The 13,138-nt window shown below is 50.3% G+C and overlaps 2 protein-coding genes across 5 annotated transcripts in view; one reads left to right on the top strand and one right to left on the bottom strand.

Annotated features, from left to right (window-relative positions):
- LOC138676330 (hydroxymethylglutaryl-CoA lyase, mitochondrial-like) overlaps window positions 1-12,097 on the bottom strand; it is a 47,735-nt gene extending 35,638 nt beyond the window's left edge. The window contains exons 1-4 of the mRNA XM_069765516.1: window positions 11,906-12,097; window positions 2,495-2,578; window positions 2,206-2,313; window positions 176-271 (exon numbers count right to left, since the gene is read on the bottom strand). Coding sequence (XP_069621617.1) covers window positions 176-271; window positions 2,206-2,313; window positions 2,495-2,578; window positions 11,906-11,983 — 366 coding nt within the window. The 5' untranslated portion in view covers window positions 11,984-12,097. The remainder of the gene's footprint in view (window positions 1-175; window positions 272-2,205; window positions 2,314-2,494; window positions 2,579-11,905) is intronic.
- LOC138676328 (zinc finger protein 189-like) overlaps window positions 12,088-13,138 on the top strand; it is a 50,409-nt gene continuing 49,358 nt past the window's right edge. For 2 of the 4 annotated variants that reach the window (XR_011320774.1, XM_069765515.1), the window contains exon 1: window positions 12,160-12,379. The gene's annotated coding sequence lies outside the window, so the exon portion shown is untranslated. Of the gene's footprint in view, window positions 12,707-13,138 lie in introns of all 4 variants that reach the window. The other 2 variants (XM_069765514.1, XM_069765513.1) reach the window with 2 other exon arrangements.

Here is a 13,138-nt window from a genome sequence, read left to right as displayed (position 1 = left end):
TTCTGCAACATTTGCAATTCATTTTTTTATTAGTGAAAATCACTATTGAAATAGTAATGGTAAACACGGACAATGACAAAACACTATCGAGCACTGGATAGAGAACACTGACAGCGGTACACATTTTTACCTAAGTCTGAATGGGGCCTAATATAACAAATCAGATGAAACTTACCGCCTTTTGAAATCCTGTGAGATTTGGAGTTAACACAGGATAGCTGACATTGGGGAACCTCTTTATTCCATTCATTATATTGATATGATCCGACATCTAAGTGAGAGAGAACAATACTATTTATTAAGAATATTTCACAGTGTGAGCACACTTGTTGAGTAGCTCCATTTATTAACAAAAGCTCATATGCAGCATTACTAGAAGTCTTAACTCTGCAATCTAGTAGAAAGTCCCTATCATTTCTGAGCTCCAGCAGTATACCCCCATGCTTCATACTCCTTCTGACTGTAAAGCTCCAGCAGTATACACCTATGCTTCATACTCCTACTGACTGTAAAGCTCCAGCAGTATACACCCATGCTTCATACTCCTACTGACTGTAAAGCTCCAGCAGTATACACCCATGCTTCATACTCCTACTGACTGTAAAGCTCCAGCAGTATACACCCATGCTTCATACTCCTACTGACTGTAAAGCTCCAGCAGTATACACCCATGCTTCATACTCCTACTGACTGTAAAGCTCCAGCAGTATACACCCATGCTTCATACTCCTACTGACTGTAAAGCTCCAGCAGTATACACCCATGCTTCATACTCCTACTGACTGTAAAGCTCCAGCAGTATACACCCATGCTTCATACTCCTACTGACTGTAAAGCTCCAGCAGTATACACCCATGCTTCATACTCCTACTGACTGTAAAGCTCCAGCAGTATACACCCATGCTTCATACTCCTACTGACTGTAAAGCTCCAGCAGTATACACCCATGCTTCATACTCCTACTGACTGTAAAGCTCCAGCAGTATACACCCATGCTTCATACTCCTGACTGTAAAGCTCCAGCAGCACACAGTGCATTTAACGCATGGATGAGAAGGGACTAGATTGGACCAAAATGAGTCACAGGCCCTGGTCCAGTCGGTAGTGTGTGTAAAGACTAACTAGAACCCTATAGACCTCCTCCTTACTTGCATCCATGGCACCTCTTCTGATTAGGATGCTAATCAGAAGATGAGCTGGGGATCCAGACTGGTAAGAGGCTGGCAGGTCTATCGTCAGGCAGCCATGGACTACAGATAATAATTCTGGACAAGGGTGCTGAAAATATATTTGCTGAATTGAAGAAACCACTGTCATGGAGCAGTTCTCCATGTTATCTTTAGGACAAAATCCCTTTAACAACTTACAGACCACTGACTGACTTTATACCTCAGAATTACGAACTTGCTTCTTCATTGACGCTGTTTATACAGTTTAGAAAAGAAATTTGCTCTCTTTTACATACAGAAGCTACATCTTGATGTCTTTATCTCCTTTTCAGCAACTGCAAACAGGTAACTGACTATGTATAGCACGGACTAGCAGAGTTGCTTTTCAGTTTAGCTTATATAGGGTACATATGCACCATCATAGCAGGTGGGCTGGGGATTATTTTTGATAAAATCTGTTTAACCACTTGCATACCACTGACTGGCTATGTAAGTCAGGACCGTAAGCTTATTTCTTCAGAGCTGTTTTTATACGGCAGCTGTACTTACAGCGCCCAATGGTGCGGCTAGCCTGAAAACCGCTGCTTTACCATATATTATTGGTCACTCAGCAGGTATTGCATTAACCTCTTAGATGTCACAATAATGACCCTATAATTTAGGTGGCTAAACAGAGGAAAGAGTAAGTCACGGGGCTGATGGGTATAAAAAAATAAAAAAAATAGCTGAGGGGCTAATAAAGGTCCCCCGGATCTCGCTTGATTCTATACTTAATAGGCTGCACCAATGGCATTGACCAACAGATTGCCTGTCAGTTTATACAGGTTATAGAAATGATCAGCAGATCGCAGTGTGAAGTCTACCTGACTGGGCAAAAGGATCTGTAGACACAAAGTAATTTAATTCTATGTTACATTATAAGTCCCTACCCTACCATGTAGCTGCTGCAGCCATTACCAGTCTGCTGGTTCAGAAATGCCTTCTCCAGAGTGGACGGGCCCATTAATATGTGTTCTTGACTACCTTATCTACATACCTGCGGAACCCATTTTGGAGACACAAAGCTCGTAGCTTCTATTGCTTGTAGACCAGACTCTGATAACATGTTAATCAGCTGAATTTTAACTTCAGTTGGGACAATATTCTGGAAAAAATTAAAGAAATGTTGGCAGAATTTTAAAGAATATAAAAAGTTTGCTACAAATACAGGATGCCTAAACACTACCAAACGACAACTGTATAAGTGTGCAGATGAGAGTGGAAGGCGATATGTATTACTCCAACATCATGGGCTAGAAATAATCACAGGCAGAGATGGCACATACCTTTTCATTCTGCAATCCATCTCTAGGTCCGACTTCCACAATCTTTACCTCTTTGGGGAAAGAATAGTTTGGTATCGAGCTGACCTGTCAAATATATAAGTTCCATTTAATACAGGAAGTAGTGATGAGCGAAAGTGCTGAGATAACACCTTATCCTATAACACCTTATCTGAGCATGGTTGTGAGCTAATAAAGTGTCTTTGGCGTACTCGAATATTATGTTCAAGTCACCGCGGCTGCATGTCTCGTGGCTGTCAGACAGCAGCAACACATGTAGGGGTTGTCTAACAAACAGCCAATCCCTGCATGTCTCGCAGCTGTCAAACAGCCTCGAGCCGTCAAACAGCCTCGAGCCATGGAGCCGCGGCGACTTGAACATAATATTCGAGCACGCCGAAGATACTCTATTAGCACACGAGCACGCTCGGATAACACCATATTCTATAACACCTTATCTGCACTCGCTCATCAGTAGTTATAGAATTATATCAATATAAACATGCGCTGTCTCCTAAGTGAATGCAATAAAGGTGTATCAGTAGGCCGCCGACTAGTCTAATCCTTGGTGTGCGCACACACATTTATTATATTTAAGGCAGAATGTTCCCAGCAGCAAAACACAATGTGATATACGTAATCTCTGATCCTCCCAAGACCTCCTTCTCTCCTCAACACTTATTCGTTCCTTACACAACCGCCTCCAAGATTTCTCCCGGTTATCCCCCATCCTCTGGAATTCCATGCCTCAACACGTCTGACTATCAACCACCCTCGGCTCCTTCAGACAGAACCTGAAAACCTATCTCTTCAGGAAAGCCTACAGTCTGCAATAACCATTCTGCCGCCTCACCACCAACAGAGCTGTCGCCTCGCCCCTACCTTCTGCCTCTTCCCCACTATCCCATAGAATGTAAGTCCGCAAGGACAGGGTCCTCTCCCCTCTGTACCAGTCTGTCACTGTAAATTTGTTTACTGTAAATATCTATAACCCTGTATGTAACCCCTTTCTCATGTACAGCAGTATTGGAATTAATGGTGCTATATAAATTAAAAAAAAAATAATAATACTAGTAATAATATACACTGCTTTCTACAGGCAAACTATATGTTAAAAGCTTTTATAATGTCGCTGTGAAGTCTACATTATAAAGGCAAGAAAAGTATGCACTATGTTTCTAGGAAAAAAGGAGACCCTTCTATTACCACTGGACAACGCCAGTAAAAGAGGAAAAGATGCAGGAATCTTGGCGGTAACTGAAATCACCCTGCTTTTCTCCAGTCAAAAAAAATATAGTTCTTACCGATAACGGTATTTCTCTGAGCCCATGACGGCACCACGGAGAGAGGGGATCCGCCCACCAAGGACAGGAAACCTACAGATAAAAAGGCGGTACCACTCTCCCGCATCAGTTGTTTACATAGAGAATGATGGGAGACTACTAAAAAGCTTGTTAGTTTTAACATTACTTAGTATAAACAAGATACCGCGTGACTTAATAACGAGACTATGGCACTATGTTGATGTGTACACCCACAAGTGAAGGGAGGGAATGTACGGGTGCCGTCATGGGCTGAGAGAAATACAGTCATCGGTAAGAACTATATTTTTCTCTGTCGCCCATGACGGCACCACGGAGAGATTTGCATAGATAGTACATTCAGGGAGGGACCACCACTTCCAGAACCCTTTTACCGAAGGTAAGGTCTGAAGAGGAGATAAGGTCCAATCTATAGTGCCTATAGAATGTAGATGGTGAGGACCAGGTAGCAGCTCTACATATCTGGTCAATAGAAGCTCCGGCCTTCTCCGCCCAAGAAGTTGCCACTGCCCTTGTCGAGAGAGCCTTGACCTCCCCTGGAACGGACATTCCACTTGCCGAGTATGACAGGCTGATGGCGTCCGCGATCCATCTTGCTATAGTGGCTTTGGAGGCTTTTTTCCCCTTTCGGGGACCCTGGAAACACACAAAAAGAGAGGGATCCTCCCTACTCTCTGTGGTGGCTTCTAAGTATTGTAAGAGGCATCTTCTGACATCTAACGTATGTAATATTTGTTCCTCCCTATTTTTAGGGTTGGGACAGAAGGAGGGAAGTGATATCTCTTGAGATCTGTGAAACTTGGAAGCCACCTTCGGGAAAAATGCTGGGTCTATCTTTAAAATGACCCTATCCTCTAAGAACTGTGTGTAAGGGGGGTTAGCTGAAAGTGCCTGTATGTCGCTAACCCTACGGGCAGATGTGAGGGCGATCAACAGGGAAGTTGAGAGATAGGTTTTTTATTGAAGTTTCATCTAATGGTTCAAAGGGCGGTTTAGTCAGGGCTTTAAGGACCAAATTTAAATCCCATTGGGGAATAATAATAATAGAGGTCTTTATCTCCCAGCTGTTCTGATAAACCTGGAGACCCACCTATTTGAAGCTAAATCAAAATTAAATAGGGCTCCCAATGCTGCCACATGAACTTTTAGGGTGCTTGTGGCCAAACCCATCTCCAACCCATTTTGCAAAAATTCTAATATGGAATTAAGGGAGATTTCTTCCCCTAGCTTCGCACCTGATGATGAAAGGAATTTTTCACAATATCTTCCCATACTGTTTTGTTGTAACCGGTTTTCTGCTTTGCAATAGAGTTGAAATTAGCCCCTGAGAGAACCCTCTGCCTTCTAATAGCTTCCTCCCAATAGCCAAGCTGTCAAGTGTAAGCTCTTGACTTGTGGATGCTGAACTGGGCCCTGCGATAGTAGGTTTTGGAGGTCTGGCAATACCCATGGGTCGGATATTGACATTTTCCTCATCCAAGAGAACCAAGGCCTCTTCGGCCAGAACGGGGCTATCAAGATCACAAGCGCCCCGTCCTCCCGAATCTTCCTCAGCACTGCTGGAATCCGAGCCAGAGGAGGGAAGGCATAAGCCAGCCGATGCCGCCAAGGAATCAGGAATGCATCCACTACTACTGGATTCCCCAGAGGAGATAGGGAGCAAAAGGAGTCTACTTTTTTGTTTAAGTGGTTTGCAAAGAGATCTATCTTGGGTACACCCCATTTTTTGTGATATGGGTAAATATTGCCTGATTTAGTTCCCATTAGTAACATAGTAACATAGTTAGTAAGGCTGAAAAAAGACATTTGTCCATCCAGTTCAGCCTATATTCCATCATAATAAATCCCCAGATCTACGTCCTTCTACAGAACCTAATAATTGTATGATACAATATTGTTCTGCTCCAGGAAGACATCCAGGCCTCTCTTGAACCCCTCGACTGAGTTCGCCATCACCACCTCCTCAGGCAAGCAATTCCAGATTCTCACTGCCCTAACAGTAAAGAATCCTCTTCTATGTTGGGGGAAAAACCTTCTCTCCTCCAGACGCAAAGAATGCCCCCTTGTGCCCGTCACCTACCTTGGTATAAACAGATCCTCAGTGAGATATTTGTATTGTCCCCTTATATACTTATACATGGTTATTAGATCGCCCCTCAGTCGTCTTTTTTCTAGACTAAATAATCCTAATTTCGCTAATCTATCTGGGTATTGTAGTTCTCCCATCCCCTTTATTAATTTTGTTGCCCTCCTTTGTACTCTCTCTAGTTCCATCATATCCTTCCTGAGCACCGGTGCCCAAAACTGGACACAGTACTCCATGTGCGGTCTAACTAGGGATTTGTACAGAGGCAGTATAATGCTCTCATCATGTGTATCCAGACCTCTTTTAATGCACCCCATGATCCTGTTTGCCTTGGCAAACCTGTTTTAGACTGGAACGACTGAGGAAGTCTGCTTTGTAATTGTCTACTCCCTGTATATGCAAGCTTGTCAGGGATAGAAGGTTGCTCTCGGCTACTTGTAGGATTGACTTGGACACGTCCATTAGATTTTGGGAACGAGTTCCCCCCTGGTGATTTAGGTATGATACTACCACCCGGTTGTCCGACATCACCCTTACATGGTGAGATTGAAGGGTCCCCAAGAATTCCTGTATGGCAAATTTGACCGCAAGAAGTTCCTTCATATTGGAAGATTTGTTTGCTAGTGCTGAAGACCAAGTGCCCTGAGCCACTAGATCGCCAAGATGAGCTCCCCACCCTGTGGGACTCGCGTCCGTAGTTAGGACCTTTGAAACTGGGACTACCCACGGGACTCCCCGGGAAAGATTTTCCTGCGATATCCACCAGATTAGAGAGTGATTGGTGCGACGAGATAATGTTAACCGCCCTTCTAAATGCCCCCCTAGATAGACCTGTTCTGACAAGATTTGCCATTGGAGGTCTCGAGTGTATCTGAGCCCACTGTACTGCGGGGATGCATGAAGTCATGGAGCCTAAGAGGGACATGGCTTGGCGGAGAGTTATGGAGGGAAGAGATTGAATTCTTGATACTAGACTTTTTACTTTTTGTATTTTGTCCCCCGGGAGCCGACATTCCATTTTTATGGAGTCTAGGGTGAGACCTAGGTACTCCTGGACCTGGGAAGGCAATAGCCTGGATTTTTTTAGGTTTATTAGCCAGCCCAACTCCTTTAAAGAATGTACTACTGTTGCCAGCTGATTCTCGCAATGTTGCAGGGAGGAGCCTATCACCAAAAAGTCGTCCAGATACGGTACAATCAGGGTGTTTTGTTCCCTGAGATGAGCCATTACCTCCGCAATCAGTTTTGTGAAAATTCTCGGGGCTATGGCTAGACCAAATGGTAGAGCTGAGAATTGGAAGTGGCTTAACAACCCCCTGATGTGAACAGCCATTCTGAGAAATCTCTGGTGATCCTTGTGTATGGGGACGTGATAATATGCATCCTTCAGGTCCAGGACTATCATAAAGCATTGAGGAAACAGCATTTTGGTAGATGACTTTATTGTTTCCATCTTGAATGCTTGAACCTCTAGGTAATCGTTTAGGTTTTTCAAGTTTATGATGGTCCTGTAGGAACCGTCTGGTTTTTTCCTCAGGAATAGGGGGGAATAGTACCCTTGCCCTCTTTCTTGTGGGGGAACTTCCAGCAGTACTCCCTTCTCTACTAACCCGATGACTTCGTTTTTTAACGCCAATTGTTCCTCCGCTGAAGACCTTGGAGATGTCATCATAAAAGAGGGACGAGGGTATCTTTGAAATGTCAATTTCAGTCCTGATTCTATTATGTTCAAAATCCATTGACTGGAGGTAATCCTTTCCCAGGCCGGGAGAAAGAGAGACAATCTCCCCCCCCCACCTGGGGCCAACCTTCATTGTGAAGATTTTTTTGTTATCGTTGGGGCTTTTGTTAAAGATAAATCCCTTGTTTTTGTTTCTCTTATCTTCCCATTTCCCCTGGCCTCTCCCCGGTTTCTTACGGAAAAACCTCTTGCTCCGAAAGGGTTTCATATAAGAGGGGAGACTCAGGGAGGGAAAAGATTTCTTGCTATACCCTGCTTTTTCCAGGATGTCATCTAGGGTAGACCCGAATAAAAACTCTCCTTCGCAGGGGATGGTACACTATCTTGTTTTTGTTTGCAGGTCGCCTGGCCAGCACTTAAGTCAGAAGGCGCGCCTAGCCGCATTAGCAAACACTGCTGATCTAGCGGCTAATCCAATGGAATCGGCCGAAGCATCCGCCAAAAATGCAGCTACCCCCCTCATTACTGGCAAGGTGTTCAGTATTGAGTCCCTGGATGATTTCCCTTTTAGCTGGCCCTCTAGTTGATTTAACCAAATAATTAGGGAGCAGGATGTGCAAGCGGCTGCCACTGCTGGCTTTAGACCTCCTCCCGCTGCTTCCCAGGAGCCTTTGAGGAAGGCATCTGCCTTTTTGTCCATAGGGTCCTTTAGGACCCCCATGTCTTCAAAAGGGAGGGCGAATTTCTTTGATGCCTTAGCTATGGCGACATCTAATTTGGGAGCTTTCTCCCAGAAGGAGCAGGACTCATCCTCAAAGGGGTATTTTCTTTTTGGTGCATCACTCCAACCTGCCCCCGTGTGGGCTGGATGCGCATCACTCTGCCCTACCCCACCCACACAACCTGTGGGCTGGATGCGCATCACTCCGCCGCATCCCCCAGACGTGTGGGCTGGACGGGCATCACTCAACCCCACCCCCCCAACCTGTGGGCTGAACACACATCACTCTGCCCCATGCCCATGACCTGTGAGCTGGATGCACATCACTCCGCCCTACCCCAGCCACCCATCACTCTTCCGCATCCCCCGTGTGTGCTGGATGCGCATCACTCCGCCGCATCCCCTCACGTGTGTGCTGGATGTGCATCACTCCGCCGCATCCCCCCACGTGTATGCTGGATGCGCATCATCCCCCCCTTGACCTGGGGGCTGGACACGCATCACTCCGCCCCACCCCTACAAATGTGGGCTGGACGTGGACCACTCAGCCCCGCCCCCCACCTGTGGGCTGGACGCACATCACTTCGCCCTACCCCAGCCACACATCACTCTTCCGCATCCCCCGTGTGTGCTGGATGCGCATCACTCCGCCGCATCCCCCCCGTGTAAGCTGGATGCGCATCACCCCCCCTTGACCTGGGGGCTGGACACGCATCACTCCGCCCCACCCCTACAAACTGTGGGCTGGACGTGGACCACTCAGCGCCGCCCCCCACCTGTGGGCTGGACGCACATCACTTCGCCCAACCCCAGCCACACATCACTCTTCCGCATCCCCCGTGTGTGCTGGATGCGCATCACTCCGCCGCATCCCCCCACGTGTATGAAGGATGCGCATCACCCCCCCTTGACCTGGGGGCTGGACACGCATCACTCCGCCCCACCCCTACAAACTGTGGGCTGGACGTGGACCACTCAGCCCCGCCCCCCACCAGTGGGCTGGACGCACATCACTTCGCTCTACCCCAGCCACACATCACTCTTCCGCATCCCCCGTGTGTGCTGGATGCGCATCACTCCGCCGCATCCCCCCACGTGTATGCTGGATGCTCATCACGCCCCCCCCTTGACCTGGGGGATGGACACGCATCACTCCGCCCCACCCCTACAAACTGTGGGCTGGACGTGGACCACTCAGCCCCGCCCCCCACCTGTGGGCTGGACGCACATCACTTCGCCCTACCCCAGCCACACATCACTCTTCCGCATCCCCCGTGTGTGCTGGATGCGCATCACTCCGCCGCATCCCCCCACGTGTATGCTGGATGCTCATCACCCCCCCCCTTGACCTGGGGGATGGACACGCATCACTCCGCCCCACCCCTACAAACTGTGGGCTGGACGTGGACCACTCAGCCCCGCCCCCCACCTGTGGGCTGGATGCACATCACTTCGCCCTACCCCAGCCACACATCACTCTTCTGCATCCCCCGTGTGTGCTGGATGCGCATCACTCTGCCGCATCCCCCCACGTGTATGCTGGATGCGCATCACCCTCCCCCCTTGACCTGGGGGCTGGACACGCATCACTCCGCCCCACCCCTACAAACTGTGGGCTGGACGTGGACCACTCAGCCCCGCCCCCCACCAGTGGGCAGGACGCACATCACTTCGCCCTACCCCAGCCACACATCACTCTTTCGCATCCCCAGTGTGTGCTGGATGCGCATCACTCTGCCGCATCCCCCCACGTGTATGCTGGATGCACATCACCCCCCCTTAACCTGGGGGCTGGACACGCATCACTCCACCCCACCCCTACAAACTGTGGGCTGGACGTGGACCACTCATCCCCGCCCCCCACCTGTGGGCTGGACGCACATCACTTCGCCCTACCCCAGCCACACATCACTCTTCCGCATCCCCCCACGTGTATGCTGGATGCGCATCACCCCCCCCTTGACCTGGGGGCTGGACACGCATCACTCCGCCCCACCCCTACAAACTGTGGGCTGGACGTGGACCACTCAGCCCCGCCCCCCACCAGTGGGCAGGACGCACATCACTTCGCCCTACCCCAGCCACACATCACTCTTCTGCATCCCCCGTGTGTGCTGGATGCGCATCACTCTGCCGCATCCCCCCACTTGTATGCTGGATGCGCATCATCCCCCCCCTTGACCTGGGGGCTGGACACGCATCACTCCGCCCCACCCCTACAACTGTGGGCTGGACGTGGACCATTCAGCCTCACCTGTGGGCTGGACGCACATCACTTCGCCCTACCCCAGCCACACATCACTCTTCCGCATCCCCCGTGTGTGCTGGATGCGCATCACTCCGCCGCATCCCCCCACGTGTATGCTGGATGCGCATCATCCCCCCCCTTGACCTGGGGGCTGGACACGCATCACTCCGCCCCACCCCTACAACTGTGGGCTGGACGTGGACCATTCAGCCCCACCTGTGGGCTGGACGCACATCACTTCGCCCTACCCCAGCCACACATCACTCTTCCGCATCCCCCGTGTGTGCTGGATGCGCATCACTCCGCCGCATCCCCCCACGTGTATACTGGATGCGCATCATCCCCCCCCTTGACCTGGGGGCTGGACACGCATCACTCCGCCCCACCCCTACAACTGTGGGCTGGACGTGGACCATTCAGCCCCGCCCCCCACCTGTGGGCTGGACGCACATCACTTCGCTCTACCCCAGCCACACATCACTCTTCCGCATCCCCCGTGTGTGCTGGATGCGCATCACTCCGCCGCATCCCCCCACGTGTATGCTGGATGCTCATCACCCCCCCCCCCCCCCTTGACCTGGGGGCTGGACACGCATCACTCCACCCCACCCCTACAAACTGTGGGCTGGACGTGCACCACTCAGCCCCACCCCCCACCTGTGGGCTGGACGCACATCACTTCGCCCTACCCCAGCCACACATCACTCTTCTGCATCCCACGTGTGTGCTGGATGCACATCACCCCCCCCCCCCTTGACCTGGGGGCTGGACCCGCATCACTCCGCCCCACCTCTACAAACTGTGGGCTGGACGTGGACCACTCAGCCCTGCCCCCCACCTGTGTGCTGGACGCACATCACTTCGCCCACGTGGGCTGGTCACGCGTCCCTCCAATCCACCTGTGGGCTGGACACATAATCTATGACCCTCACACTTTGTTCCGCCATAGCTTGTGCTGTGTCCATATTCATTGCCAGTCAGAGGGGAAGAATACCCCAATGGCATTGATGTGATCCGTATTTGTCCCACTGTAATCTGCAGAGAGTTCATGTTCCCTCCACAGCTATGAATCCTGTAGCTTCTCTATTGTTACACCCACAACTGCCAATCTTCATCCTTCCAGTAGGTGGCGCTAGCGTTCCTGGCCTCTTCCTCTCTGAAGAGACAACTTACATAGGTCATTTCCCAGAGGAGCGTTGCACGGCCTGAAAGCCTCCTCACACCCGCATGTCAACGAGAAACACGACCACTGAGCTCCATATTTATTCTTTGCAGTACAGCCACTGCTCCGGTGCAACCACAGGGCGGCCACTGCTGGACATGTAACCGGTATAACGTGTGTAGGTGGTGTCTCACCTGTCGCTGCAGCACCACAGAGGCCCAGCCTGCCCCGAGCCCCCTGGGCACAGCTCTCCTCGCGGTCACCGCCAACATTGTCTCCCCGCTGAGTGACCACGGTCGCCTCTACAGCGGACTTGTGATAGTGAAAGCTCTGACGTAGAAGTCACGTGACAGAAATCGGTCACATGATTCGTACTGGGGGCGGGCAGCAGGAGCTAGATGTTGATTGGTAGAGCGTAGGATTCCTCTCACCGGAAGTTTCTCTCCTCAGGGGTCGCCGTTGTCTTAGTAACCGGCGCTTGCTCCTCTATACTGCCCTCTGCTGGCTCTTCTGAGCCATGCATGTTTACCATTCTACAGTGTTCCGTGTTGTGCTCAGGCGTCCAGGCTGCCTGCAGGCCACGTGTCGTGCCTGTGTGAACTGCGGCTCCCGGCAGCCCCTGCTGCGAGACTGGGAAGAGAGAAACGGCGGGGAGAGCGGAGACTGAGGTTTGGAGTGAATTCCCCCGAGTTATAAGCGGCTGTAGGCGAATAGTGTGTATACCGGCGGCCGTGCTGCTGTCACGTGTTACCCTGCAGTGGGCGGAATGTGCGGGTCCTGTGTGCCCATATATACAGGGGGCAGCAGCCTTGGAGCCTAGAAGGCCTAAAAGTCCCATTTGGCCCCTATACAAAGACTATTACTGTTAGAGCCCAGCATAGTTGGGGGCCCTGATGGAGATGACCGAGACTTCTAAGTCTTCTGGGTAATTTTGCAATGCATCTCTGGGAACGGCAGATGGCGGCAGGCGCGAGCGCATCGTCGGACAACGGAAGGTGAGAACAGCAGATTTTTTATTCTTAACATTACATTTTTTTTACTATTGATGCCGCTTAGGCAGCATCAATAGTAAAAAGTTGGGGACACACAGGGTTAATAGCAGCGGTAACGGAGTGCGTTACCCACAGCATAATGCGGTCCGTTACTGCTGGCATTAACCCTGTGTGAGCGCTGACTGCGAGGGAGTATGCGGGCGCCAGGCACTGACTGCAGGGGAGTAGGGAGGGACTAATCGGACTGTGCCCGTCGCTGATTGGTCGCGGCAGCTATGACAGGCAGCTGGCGAGACCATTCAGCGACGCGGGATTTCCGTTACGGAAGTTGCCGACAGAAAGACGGAAGTACCCCTTAGACAATTATATATATAGATAATCAGTCATGGTGCTGGAAATGGCATCCGCTTATGACAGACATATCCAACATGGGAC

This window comes from Ranitomeya imitator, chromosome 4, assembly GCF_032444005.1.
Source record: "Ranitomeya imitator isolate aRanImi1 chromosome 4, aRanImi1.pri, whole genome shotgun sequence".
Lineage (NCBI taxonomy): Eukaryota > Metazoa > Chordata > Amphibia > Anura > Dendrobatidae > Ranitomeya > Ranitomeya imitator.
Note: the sequence above shows the minus strand (reverse complement) of the source record. Positions and strands in the feature narration are given on the sequence as shown.